The sequence below is a fragment of the Indicator indicator genome, chromosome 20, assembly GCF_027791375.1.
Source record: "Indicator indicator isolate 239-I01 chromosome 20, UM_Iind_1.1, whole genome shotgun sequence".
NCBI classification, from domain to species: Eukaryota; Metazoa; Chordata; class Aves; order Piciformes; family Indicatoridae; genus Indicator; species Indicator indicator.
The window spans coordinates 13748215-13762453 of record NC_072029.1 but is presented as its reverse complement, the minus strand read 5'-3'; the positions used below and the strand labels follow the sequence as shown (position 1 = coordinate 13762453).

Genomic DNA, 14239 nt, shown 5'->3' with positions numbered 1-14239 from the left:
TGTTTTGGTTGTTTGGTTGACTGTTTTGTGGTTGGTTCTTTGGGGTTTTGTTTTGTTTTGATTTTTGGTGGTTTTGCTTTGTTTTGTCTTAATCAAAGAACCATAAACTATATGGATGATAATCACTACAGAAGTGATTCAAAGAAACCCTCTTACACACCACCAAAATCCACTGGGATAGTGGTGACCACAGTGTAACAGATTTAACTGCAGGCAAAGGCTGACAACCAGTTCTTTCTGATTTCAGGAATTCTGAACCACTGTAATAACATCAATAGTTAGATTAAAGAAACAATAAAGTGAATGAAAGTTATTTTCTAAACTCTGACTGATCCCCAGCCATGGCATGAAGATCCATCTTGTCTCACAAAGCAACACTTAAAAGTGTACTACAGCACCCACTAAGACGTTACATCCCATCTTCATTTAAGTATTTGTCTAACTATCTTATACAGAATAGATCAGGATCTGGTCATTATTAAACAGCATTAGCAAGGAAAAAAGAAAAAAACAAAAAAGGGGAAAACAAAAATCCAGTAAATGGGTGGTTATAGAATGTCTAGTCAAAACTAGATGTAACCTCACCTTCTTGTGTTACTGTGTCCACTTGTTTGCATAATTGACAGACTCTTCCCCTCTCTGTGTTCTACACTATAATTTATTTTGGTACTATGTCTAACCTTGAATGCTACCCATGGTCCTTGAATTTCTAGTTAAACATAGAGAAATGGAACAAAACATATATATAGTGTGGGATGCAGGTAGAAACCCAGATTTGATAGTGAAGATAAACCCACAATTAGGTGCTGTTTGTAAAATGATTTGAAAACAGAGCCAGTTACATAAATGTTACATCACATTGAGTGACATGTTTCTGCATGCATATGGAAGGTAGGCTGAAGAATGTGGGTAGGGAAGAATGTCTGCATTCTGGAAAGAGTAGATAGAATGATGAACGTTATTATTGTGAGTATTATGGTAAATATAAACTTGATAACAATAGGAAACAAACCGGAATGCCTTTTTCTTTTTTTTCCCCTCAAAAATGCTTAATGAACATGAGGTAAAACAGGTAGTTGAAAATAAGTGAACATCATTCTTACCATCCACTGCACTCAGAGGGTCCCTTAGATCATCCTGGGACATAGATCTATGATTCAGCACCTCAGGGGTTGGCTGCAGCACTCCAAATGCAGGTCTTGGCTGGAACAGCTTCTTCATTTTAAAATCCTCTTTTCCTTTGGCAAAAGTTCCATCAAAAGGACTGACTTGTGAAGAGTGGAATCTATCAGCATAAATGTGAGACTCTTTAGTCCTGCTGTGAGAGCTTTTATCATTGCTTTGTGCTGACAAGTTCTGAGTGATGTACGTGTGCAGTGCAGCCATCAGAGTTTTTTGGTCAAGCCCCATTTCTGACTCTAGTGATAACTTGTCTGGCTGAGGCTGGTTGAGGGTCCTCCCACGGAGATTTTCAGCATGTTGTTGACGGGATGTTGATGCATGGGCCACAGGAGTAGCTCTTTCTTTGGATTTTTGCATCATGTAGTACCTGATAGGATCATTATAGATGTAGCTCTAAAGAAAGTAGAAGGTGGAAAAAAGGACTGGGTCATTATTGCTTTGTAATGATCACTGGTATGCAGGAATCACAGCCATAGCCCTTAGAGTTTTACCAACCAGGAAAACAATAATTAGAGCCTGTAATGCATATGTAGATTGCAAACGTCAAAATGGTAAACTTTTGTAAATCAGTTTATAAAATACTGAAAAGCAAGAGAAAGGTATCATAGAGAATAATCTAACTCAAAGTTGACATGAACTGTGCATGCGGTTTTTACAAACATATACTTATAAATCACAGAGATTATATACACCAGAGGAGAGAAATTAGCAGAATCTGGCTAGAAAAAAACACAATTATTTATATATTTTATAATGAATTTTGTAAAAGTGAAATATGTCAGGCTGATAAGCTCTTCCAGAGATGAATAAAAAAAAAAAAATAAGAAGAAAGATTTTATCTAGTTCTTTACTTATGGACAATAATTTTGCTCTGCATCTGAACAATTTTATTTCTCCTGATAACAGTCAGTTGATTTTATAATATATATTCATAACCCTTGCTTTCCAAGAGAGTTAACTTTCCCCTGAGAAATGATTGAAGAGTTTCATTCCATGATTCCACATCATGATTTGTAGATTTATGGCTTAAGCAACTTTATTACAGGAAAAAAAAGGCACTCTGGCTTCTTTGGCTTGTGGTCCACCAACACAAGGCTTTTGACTCCGGCAGGTGGTCTTCATCATAGAAATGTGCTTTGCTAATATCAATAAATTGGACTAGACTAAGACAGTGTCAAATAATATAGAGCTAGAGATCAAACAGCTTTGTGTATGAAATATTTTAATGGCCCCAGGGAATTGTATCAAACAACAGCAGTGTAGCTCCAGTTCGGTGTAGCAGCTGCAGGGTATCCACTGCTCTGATCAATACCAAGAGAAGAGGCAGTTGTCAAAATACAAGCTGAATGCTGTTTACATGCTTAAAAGCAAATCCTACTTGTGAAAAACTACTAGTTAGAGGTATTTATCTCTCCATTTCAATGGGTCTTTGCATGGGGTAATTAACTCTCTAATGATATTTACTTCCTAGAAGGAATCATAGAGGATGATATCCCCTAACACAAAGCAGTCCCAGACACATCAAGTAGTTTACAGAGATTTCACATAAACTGACTGCCTTTCCCATGTCTGTAATTCTCTACCTTCCACCTTTTGGAGAGCTTTCTGGGGATAGGGAAAGGAAGAACAAGGAGCTGGGAAAGAGAAAAACATGACAGGGTGAATAGCACAATCTCTGTTCAGCCACAGAAAGACATTAAGCCAGCTCAATCCAGCCTGTGTAGCTATAGCTTAATATGGATCTCTGTCCTATATCCAGCTGCCTCTTTTGCCTCTAAAGCTTTACTAACAAATCACTTCTTAGAGGGAGCAAAACTACCAAAGATTCTCAAACCACTTGTGGAAAATGAGGGCCAGGGGATGTGAGCTGGCTTTTGATGAGCTATTTAAGAAGTCCAAATATCCTTTAACAGATCTGTGATTTCCTGCCCTTGCAGACCAGCACAATCAAGAAAGAAAATGCAACACAAACACCAAGTGATTGTATGCAAATCGGATACAAGTCCTGGGTCACAGCTGCACCTCTGTCAAGAAGGGGCAGCCTCTCAGCAGCCTGACAGCTCACAACCTGAGAGCCAAATGGGTGTCGTGGAGTGGAAGACAGTGCCGAAGTTCCTGGGGTGGAGCTATGTAAGCAGTAGAATTGTGTCTTTAAAGCATCAATGGCTTCAAGTTGCACCAGGGAAGGTTTAGCCTAGACATCAGGAAAAAAATTTCACTGAAAGGTTTGTCAGGCACTGGAACAGGCTACACAGGGAGGTGATTGAGTCACCATTCCTGGATGTGTTTAAAAGCAGTGTAGGTGTGGTGCTTGAGGATATGGCTTAGTGGTGCACTTGGTAGAGTAGGGTTAATGGTTGGACTCAATGATCTTGAAGGTCTTTTCCAACCTAAATGATTCTATGGTTCTATCATAGCTAAAGTGGCCAGCCCTACACTAACGAAGCATTAATTCTTTCAGCTGGTGAGGTGCTGTTCCCATACAGTGCTGCACTGTCAGTAGGATACCTTAGCAGGCTTCCAGGTTCAAGGCAGCTGAAAGGGCAGAACTCTACTTACAAGTGTGTATGTGCTGTAGACATGGTATTAACACACTTTGCCCAAATTCAGTGTTAGATTTGTCTGAAAATAATAGGAAAAGCTAATGGAAGAATTCAATTTTCTGAGCAATAGCAGAGCAAAAGCCTTTTCTACCAGCTGGTAATGACCTTTTCACTTACCATAGATAATGATATTACACCATGCTTAAAAAATGAACTTTGAAGACTAATTCAGAATCCAGAAACTAGCCAAAGGAACAATCCAGTGCTTCTTGCAGCAGTGTGGTAGTATCAAGCCATGGTCTTTTTATAGATTCACAGGTTTAAGGCAACAGGCCTTTACAATACAGTCATCTCATTTTACCTTCTGTTTCACCAAAAATTTTCTGTAACTATCTCTTGTTTTGTTTCTGCGAATTACAATAGATTTGAAACCACTTAAGAGCCACATCAGAGAAGTATAAATGGAAAACATTGTTAATTAACACCCTGTGATTTGCAGCGTCAAAAGCTTGATCAAGAAAAAGGGGTCTTCAGAGTCTTCTTTGATCAAACTAGTGATGTCTTTGCTTCCTAATTCTGGTTGTGAAACTGTAGTGTAACAAGACTGCATACCATTCAATAATCTCACTACTGCAATTTCAGTTGACAAGGATTTGATTGTGAGCAGCATATTCTACCACTCAAACAAAACAACTCTCCAAAACAAAAAAGAAAGAGGGTAAATATACTACCTTCTTTCATGTGTAAGTGACTGTTTAAGAAATGAACTTCAAAGTTTCTGATGTTTGCAGTCATTCTTGATCTCCTTTGGATCAATCTCAGCTGTATGCCTACCCTTCAGTCTTCTCCAACAGACTCTTGAATGAATATTTTTTATCATTGTTTGTGGCTTCTTGTACTGCTGAGGAACTTTCTGGCTTTCGTCTTCATAACTGACTGCTGGTTTTCTTTGTTTCTGACAAACCTCCATGTTATGGGTTAAAACAAAGTTTCCTTTGGTGTAGAAGGAGTGATAGATGCTCGTCCCTCTGCATTCATCATGAGCTTGTCATAAAAAAAAAGTGCCAGTTTTACACATTGGGTTACATGATTAACCTGGCTTGTCTCCACATATAAAGGATGAAATGTTTGGCGAGAAAAATGATGGATTGATGAACCCAAATAAGCTGATCAATGCCAATGGTGCTCCTGCCCCAGCTCCTCGCTGGGCCATCACAGCCAAAAAGTGACAGTCGAGCCCTAGCAGCTGGTAGAACTTGTGCAGCATGGCGATCAGTGCTGGTAGCTATTCTAGGGTGCATCAGCTTCTCTTGCCTGAGAACAGTTTGCTCATATGTCAATAAGTCTGTTACTTAAGGTTTCAGTAAATGATGTTTAAACACATTTTCTGTAGGCATATGCTGGTATATTGAGCTAACTCATTATCTAAAGATGATTTACATAGAAACATGAAGATCTTCATCTGCCAAGAGCTGAGCACGTTAACACCAATTCAATATATTTATAACTCTGACATATGAATCTTGAGAATACTTTTGCCCAAAGAAGTGCAAGTGAACAGAGATGTGCAGCACCCATCTCTACAACATTGCTTTACAAGCCCACTGAAATCAACCACTCATTTGCTGGACAGCTGCTTGAGTTAAGGTGAGGTATTTTCCTTTTTTTTTTTTTTAAAAAAAAAAAAAAAACAACACTTTGTAGTTGCACGGTCCTGAAATGTAAACACCAGCACACTCACACAGAGGTTAGGTAAAATAAGTTTACTTTTTTTCTGAACTCTGCCCTCTCATTTGATGAGTATGATCTAAAAATAAATATGGAATACACTTTAAAATTCGTACCAGCTCCATCATCTCATATTTACTCAGCCCAGTGTCCTGAAGAACTGTGCGCAAATATTTGAAACACAAAGAGCAAGCCTGCAGGAGAATGACAGAAGCGAAAACTCCGAAGAGATGGTATCTGGTCTCCCCCCACAAAAAAAGCTGATTTTTAAGGGGGTGGGAAGGGATCTGAAAATGAAGCAAATCTTATTGACCAGTCAGTATTTGAGATTTTAAAACTATCAATCTATGCTTCCTCTGGGAATTACTAGAAATTAATTAACTTCCCTTTTAAATAAGCCTCCAGACTTGACACACATAATTTATAATTTCATTTCCACAGCACTTGTATCTTCACATCATTGTACAAATAATTAATCTTTACAAGGTAGCTGCATGAAAAGGAAAATTATAATTTTATGTTAATTTTTCTATGTGGAAATTCTGTCACTACATTGTACTTAAACTGACAGGTTGTAGGTAAAGGTAAGTGTTGGGTCTAAGAACTGAAGATCACAATACTAGCAACTAGAAGTTTCACCTGACAAATTATTAATTCAAAAATTAAATCACGCTTCACATTAGATCACCACACTCTGCATTTATGTCCCAAACAAACTGATTGTAATTTTACTAGATTCTCTAAGATCTTCAAATGTATGGGTACCAGTCCTTCCAGAAAAACATGCTGGTCACACCAGATTCATACAAGGTGACCAACAGGATGGAATTTAGAATGTCTTATTTTATAGATTTAAATTAGAACAGTTAGATCCCATTTGAAAATTCTTTTTTTCTCCTCACTGATCAAAAAAATCGGTTTAGGCTGACTTGCACCAATATAAACATCTGTATTTCAAATGAATTCTACTCTGGTACTTACAGATGCATGTTTGTTTGTTTGTTGAGTGTTGGGGTTGTTTCATTTTGTTTTGTTGGGTTTCATTGAGTTCATTTAAGAGGACTTTAATGTTTTTTATTACCAAAAAGGACCATGGAGAGAATGCTCCAAAAGTACTTTTTCTGGGACTGGTTGCTTAGCTTTTAGTCTATGCTCCCAAAAACTATTGCATGACCTCAGCAAAGCTATCCCATCTGTCTGTGAGGCAGCAGTATTAGCTCTTCCCTACTTTGTAATGGTATGAAGTAAACAGATATCATCAACCCTTGGGAGACATTCAGATATTACCCTAATGGTTGTTGTATAGATATGCCAGTAGATGGGCAATTCTGTAGCTTCAGGGAGACACTCCTTTATCAATTATTCCTGATATTTTTATGAAAGTGTTTAAGCAGAAGGTGAATTACATTTTTCTTACTAATACATAATCCCACATATATGAAACATTGAATTTTGCATTTATATAAGCGGAGCTTAAATGTATACATTGAAGAAAGCTTTTTGACTTTTCAGCAGTCAGCCTTCAAATTGATTCCTGATGATCTTCGTTCAGTACTGTATTTTAATCAGTGCTAGATAAATAAGGGTCCTTGCTTTTTTGAATTAAAGCTCCAGATTAAAATGAGCAATGACTGTGTAATTTCTTAGTAGTTAATCACAGCAATTATTATTTGCAGATAACTTCAGGGTACGTCTTTGAGCACTTGTGCATTCAGAGTTTCTAGAATAAATAATAATGTTTTTAATAATAATTATACGACCTAGTTCTTCAAGAAGATCAATTAAAAAGCGTCAAACAAATGATTTTCAACCCAGTAAAATTATGAGTACTATTCCCTAAACCTGAAAGGGAAAAATAGGTGGAAGGTTCCCCTCTTGTACTGAGGACAAAAATATAAGGTTTCCAAAATGCCTTGTTTAACCTTGTACCTTTCTAAATTCCAAAAAAACCCTGACTTTGACACAAACTTTCTTTTTTTTTTACCTTCGGCCTCTTTCAGGGACACTGTACTGCTGATGTAACACTGAGCTGTATCCCTCTGCCACTAACCAGTCACATCTTACATTTCTTTTCCCCTTCATGATTCTGAAAAAATCTTTAACTTATTGTTGACTTCTTTGATGTCAAAACTCTATTTTTAATCTGAGTCTTAAGTATTTTAAACAATACTTAAGACTCAGAGATTTCTGCAATCACGATATTTATACATAAAACCTACCCTGAAACTCAATGCAAGTGATTTAAAATCAAAGAAACAGCAGAAAACAGATTAACATCCTTGAGGACTCTGAAATAATTTTCTCTTTCTCTCTATACCACATAGTAAGCATAAGGAAGACATAAGCAGCAGGTTGGTCCCATATCTGAAGATCTCTGAGGCCAAGTCAGGGAGAAGAAATAAGATCAATCACATGAATTTTCTAGACATAAAGCCAAAACCATTAAAAAAACCCAAAATCCTGCAAGAAGAAATGCAACACTGGCACATGCATAGTGGGCAACAGTAGCGTGTTCAGGATTTCCAGAGGAGCTGATGGAATATCCAGCCCCAGAGTGGAGCTGGGAAATTAAAATGCAAGGAAAAAACTACCAGGCTGTGTGGTGGACACGACATGTGTGCTATATCTGTGGCATCTGAAATTAGCCAAGTGCAGTGGCATGTAACCACAACAATGTGCTTTTGCCAGCTTGAGGTGTTCCAACATGCACGAGTCAGGTGAGAGAATATGTTAAAATAACAGTGAGTTCAAGTTAAACCCAAGCCATTTCAGGTGAAGCATTTTTATTTTCTCCTGATTCTGAGACTTCTAAGTCCAAATTTTTTTCCTCTTTCTGTGATGACTGAAAAATTATTCTTGGTCAGATGAAAGCAGTATAATTGAAATCTCCTGTTACTATTCAACTGCAGACATGTGGACTTAAAAAAATCCTATAATGTAAGATCATTCCTCAGTGCTTTGGCTAATGGCTGGTGAAAATGTAGACAATGTGGGTAGCGTTTCCATAACAATTATTTCTCCTATCTCTCTTTTCTGCTTTGGTGTTACAGCAGCTGTGGACAGAGCTTTTTTTCTTTCTTTCTTTTATTTTTTTTTCCTTTCTTTCTTTTATTTTTTTCTTCTCATTTTCTACTTCCTTTATTTAAACATTTCCTCAAGGCCTCTCACATGCCCCTGCTATGCAAATGCTCATAGAACTCACCAGCAAGGTTTACATGAACTCACCAGCAAGGTTTACATGAGCAGCAAAGCAAGCAAGATTTACTTTAACAACTGCCTAGCTTTAGTAATATCATCTATGTGCTGTTCCTTCAAACCCAACAAACTCCACTTCTCAGTGTCTGTAGAAATATCAACAATATAGCATTTTTTTCCAGACTTTGGGTTGTTATTTTGGTTTGGTTTGTTTTTTTCCTCTGAGATGTGTTTGGTCAAAGTGGAGAGAAGAGCAGGGGAATTAATATATGACTTGAAGCTTCTGTGTTTCTTTCCTCAGTAGATATGACAAACCATGTTTTCTCATGATGTGTATGTTCCTAGATACATGTTCTTTTCCATACTAAGTCCAGATTTGGTAAAAAGGAATCATAAATATTGATAATGCAGTATTCTGTGAATGGTAAACACTTCGTCAGGTCCAAGTGGGGAGAAAAAAACTGACACAAAACCCCACCAGCTAATGCTTAAGTAACAAATGCCAGCAAGTACCCATTTTCTGAACAGCTCTTTCTCAGGTGAACTAAAGTGAAATGCTCTTTACAACTGTCATCTTCAAGAATCAGACCCACCAGATCTTCTGATCTACTGCAATTTAACCACCATCAAAGTTATTATCAATTGCCTAAATTACAGCCTAAAGTAGATACTCTCTAAATACTGAGGAAAAAAAAAATTCACTAAAGGAAGCTCTTGCAATAAATGGTAGACATAACAGGAATTTTGGCCCATCATATGATTTAAGTTTAATAGTGTTATTTCTGTCACTGTTGTATCAAGCTTCAAGCTGGCAGCTTGAAGCAGGAACAAAGGAACCAGGTTTTGCCATGTCTCACTTACAAGGCTATGCATCACTGTATGAGTGCTGTCTACTTAATGTTGAAGCTCTGTGGTTTTATTCTGATCATATGTGTGGAAAATAGTAAAAAAAAAAAATTAAGACCAGTTTACTTAAAAATATTTATGTTAAGATACTAAATAATACTTTTGGGGTATAGGAAATGTGTTAGAGCCTTTTTTGTCTTTTTTTTCTTCCTTTGTTTTACTCTTGGTCAGAGTGCTCTAATGACATATTTGGAAGAAAACAGAATTCACTCACGAAATCTGCCTAGAAAAGCTACATTTCTGCAAGATTCAGCTATACTTCAGAACAGGTAAGGTGTCAAAGCTACCAGCGTAGTGTTACATCTCCTATTCCCTGACAGCAAGAATGAAGTGACAGAAGTAAATATATACTGGGAAGAAAATAAGTTGTGAGAAATGCAAAGGCCCCAAAGTTGCAATTCTAAATTTAAGTACCTCTGCTTTACCCTTATTTTTAATCAGAAAAGTGCAAGAAAGTTAAAAAGATAAGATTTTGCTACAATTTTTAATAAGGCTCATAATTTATCCATATATGAAATACAAAAATAAGGTACCAAGATTTTTGTTGAAGCATGCACTTACAGTGCCTAGATGAGTGTTTTCAATTTCAAGTCATATGACTACATCAAATGCAGCTCTTTCAGTCATTTTACATCCCACTCTTTTCAAATCATTAAATTTTATTTCTTTTTCCCCCCCCCCCTGCTTCCTAGAGTAAGAAAACTCCTGTTTTGTCTTTTGTTTAAATGTTTTTTCATTAATGACCCAATGAACCAGAATACAAACACATTGTCCTTCCTTTCTTTTGAAAGAATAGCAGGTGCATTTGATTTGCAGAGGATAGAGAAATATCTCCCAGATCATTTAAAAGTCATGATTGGTTGCTAATTTTTAAGGTAATTTTCCTTCTTTAAAACAAACAAAAAAAATTAAATTCCAGGTAACATGCATGACTCAATGTCTGATTTTTAAATATGCTCCTTAGTAAACAGAATTGTACAGTTTGCTCCCATATGTACTTCATCTCCAGATTTTCTCCTCTTTATCCTACTCCCCCAGGCTTCAGAGTACCCATCTCCATGGCAACACTCGATAAGGTTGGTGGGTGGTGTTATCACAGCAGGCTTCCCCACAGAAGGTCTCAGCCATATGGATTATTTATGAACTTGTATGACAGCACCAGGCCCACTGAAACACTTCTTGAGCAAGTTTTCTTGTCTCTTAAAACCAGTGATTTAAAGCAGGACATCCTCACTACAGTCAGCACCCATGAGCAGAGAGCGGAGGAAAAGTGCCACAAAGGCGGTCAGTCATCTCTCCCCAAAGCTATTGTGCCAGTGCCTGCAAGTTTCTCTTACCCTAAGTGAACACCTAATGACACACGCCATAAATCAGAGGTATTATATATGCCAGTCAGTGAAAGTGGAAACTTTCAGCTTACAACAATAGTGACATTTCAGTCAGATCATGACTAAACAGTTGATACAACTGATCCTGCTGTTGAAAGCTGCTGTTGCAGACACACAGCAGTAGTTCTGTGTCTGCATTTTCTTTGCTTAAAATTTCAGTGTATCTATTAACTAAGGCTTTCATGCAAACAGGATATACCATTTTTTGGGAAAGGATTGATATAATAGTGGCTTATGTCTTTAAATTAATAGAGAGCTTTGGATAAACACATTTATTGAGCAAAAGACACAGGTATTTAAGGGCCTGTCATATGTAACTCCTTCATTCAATCATTTTTATAAATGTCTTGAATTCCATCTTGGAGCGAGACAGATTTTCTCTAGGAAATGAAAATTTTGTTTTAATTCTCCAATAGGCATTTCTGTGCTTTTTTAACACAGCCAGTATTCAAGATTTAACGGTCCTGATTTATCTTCCTAGCTATCTGTTTACCTGTAACATATACATATGAACCTTCATTGGCCACAATAGGCTTCCTTTATGATCAGTAAAACTTCAGAAATGTTGAGGTACAGTTCATAAGGTGTATTGTCAAAACCTGCTCAAACATGGTACTAATTTTACTCTACACACCATAAACAACAGCAAGAATTCACAGGCAAGTTCAACCAGCTTTTTTGAAGAGATGCAGTTCAGATGCTCTAAGAAGGGTTTCAGATCAACCAATGAAAATGGCACCACCTTTATCCCACTCTTCCTCCTTCCTCATGATACAATCCACCCCTAAACTAATGTAAAATGCTCCAGATGAGAAAAGCTCTATCAGTTACAATGGAAGCTGCCTCAACTCATTTGGGGAGCACTTGGTTAGTGCAGTTACAATAATCAGTCAGAGGTGGCAGTAAGAAACAACATTTGGTCTTGAGACAGAAAGGAAAACTGAAAAACAAAGGAGACTTTGGAGAAGAAGGAATCAGAAATCACAGTATGTAGGCACCACATTAAAAACACTACCTTGACTGAAGCTTTGTCAATCATCTTCCTAGGATACAAATTTGTAGTTGCAGACTGGGAAAGAATACCAAGATATTCAAGATATTGCTGAAGAGACTTGGCCAAGTTCCCATCATTTTCAAGCTCATAATTTCTTTCATTATCTGCATCCTGTCCCAATGCCCTGCACAGCAAAGCAAAGCAAAGTAAGTTATCAGCCTATACAATGAACAAAGTGCCCAACTAAGAAGGCACTGCAAACCACTGAAGTTAGTTCCACGTATAATCAAAGACTGACTCAAAAGCTTAGCAATCACAAAAGTATAAGAAAGTCAATGTTTCAGCAAAAGCAGCCCAAAAATGTTGCACTATTAATTTATTGCACAAATCAAGGTTAATGATCCAACAGTAAATCAAATAAAATGCCTGTATCAAGGCAAAGCCATATTCATAAGAAAAGAAAATGCTTATACAAAGAAAATATGCATAATTAAATTGCACCCCAAAGAAATATGAGATGCTTCTATGACTTTTTAAAAAATTGCTGGATGATGATGAGATTCAACATCAATTTGGTCCTGCACCAATTTACAGAATACAGTGAGACTACAGGCTATGCAGGAAGGAAAATGAAGAAAAATCAATTTAGCTCCAGCAAAAGGCTTTAAAAGGGAATAATGAGATAGAACAAGTATCTTTTGTGATCTTCGCATGTGCCTTGGAATTCATAGCATAGCATAGCAGTATTTCCCAAGTGGCTTAGACAGAGCTTGGTGACGTTTGCAAAGAAAAACTGAAAATGCAGTTAAACAACAGCAGCACAGAGGTGTTTGTATGGGATTGAGAGCACACTGTGCAATGAATCTGAATTATGACCAGCTCTCCTCATCTATCTCAACATGTCAATGATGATGATAATTTAAATGTCAACACCAGTAACTATTTCATTCCTTGTGCAAGAAAGCAGAGAGAGTGTTCCCAATCTATTTCCTTCCCTGGAGTGACACCATTTTTTTTGAGGGAAATCGCCTTTTTTGCTGTCACCATTTCCTACCCACATGCCCATGCACTTCTTCAGTTAAGAACAATTTCAGGTGGAAGACTTTGCTAGCTCAGGAAGATGAGGTATCTTCTGACTTTCAACATCTCTCTGCCACTGTAAGCAAAATTTTATTCTACCAGCTCACACCATGGTGCTTATGTAGGGGCACAGCTTGAGAAACTACTGTTATGTGATTTTCTAAACCTTGGGTTTAATTGTATTACTTTAAGCTCAAAGCAACAGACTTTCTTCCGTGCTCCCAATTGTATCAGATGAGTGTCCTGAATAATTTTATTTTAATAAATGGAATTAATAACCTAATTTACTGTGGTTGGCATTGCAACCAGTAGTCTTCACAGAACTCCTTGCTGTGAAGTACTAGAAAACCCCTCCATCTCCTCAGCGTAGAACAACCAGCTATGTATCAGGTATACAAACTCTATGAAAATGAAAGTTTACTGCATGAAGCACTACAGCAATCTTGACATCATTCATCCTGATCCCTTCTCATGCTGTTCGTATTTTCCCCTTATTCCAGAGCTCTAAATTTGGCCTTACTATGGAGGGTGCACATGCAAGTAACATTATCCACCTTGTTTTCAACTTAAAGCCAGACTAAAACTGTTACACAATTCTTTCTCCCAGAAAGACCTGGGCTGTATGTTGTCTGCTTCAATAGAGATGAACTAATCCAAAGAGGCTCTTGTCATAGATGGTATCCAAGTTTCAAACACTCATCTTTCATTCATCAATTAATTCCAACACCTATCTTCTCTCTTCTTTGATAACTTTGAAAAGAAAGGGAAAATTGAAACACCAGACCTAATTCTGCCCTGGGGATTTCCACTGGAGTTATTGGGAAGTGAATGCCCAGATAAAATACAGTATTTAGGTTACCCTTGCAAGCTATTATTTACAGTATATAATCACTCACACTGGTGGTAAAAGCAAAATCTGAGGTTTAGACTTATTGTTTTTCTTACAGAGACAGTAATCACACTCAAATTGTGTTTAAATTCCACACTAGATGTAGCATTTTATGCTATGAACTTTAAAACAATTAAAATTTTAAAACCTAACAAAGCATTACATTTCATTTGATGACACCTTTAATAAAATCCTATGAATCCCTCTGAATTTTTATTAAAATATTTGTAGTTCACCAGTATATCACTGTTGATCATTTTATTATCACAAAGTAAAATGCACTAAATGAGCTGCTGTTGCAACTGAATTAAAACTTGTCTTTTAAATTGGAAAA

At 37.1% G+C, this 14239-nt stretch overlaps 1 protein-coding gene across 1 annotated transcript in view; it reads right to left on the bottom strand.

Annotated features, from left to right (window-relative positions):
- PTPRN2 (protein tyrosine phosphatase receptor type N2) overlaps nt 1-14239 on the bottom strand; it is a 592229-nt gene that overhangs the window by 368628 nt on the left and 209362 nt on the right. Inside the window, exons 5-6 of the mRNA XM_054390032.1 lie at nt 11958-12120; nt 1104-1575 (exon numbers count right to left, since the gene is read on the bottom strand). Coding sequence (XP_054246007.1) covers nt 1104-1575; nt 11958-12120 — 635 coding nt within the window. The remainder of the gene's footprint in view (nt 1-1103; nt 1576-11957; nt 12121-14239) is intronic.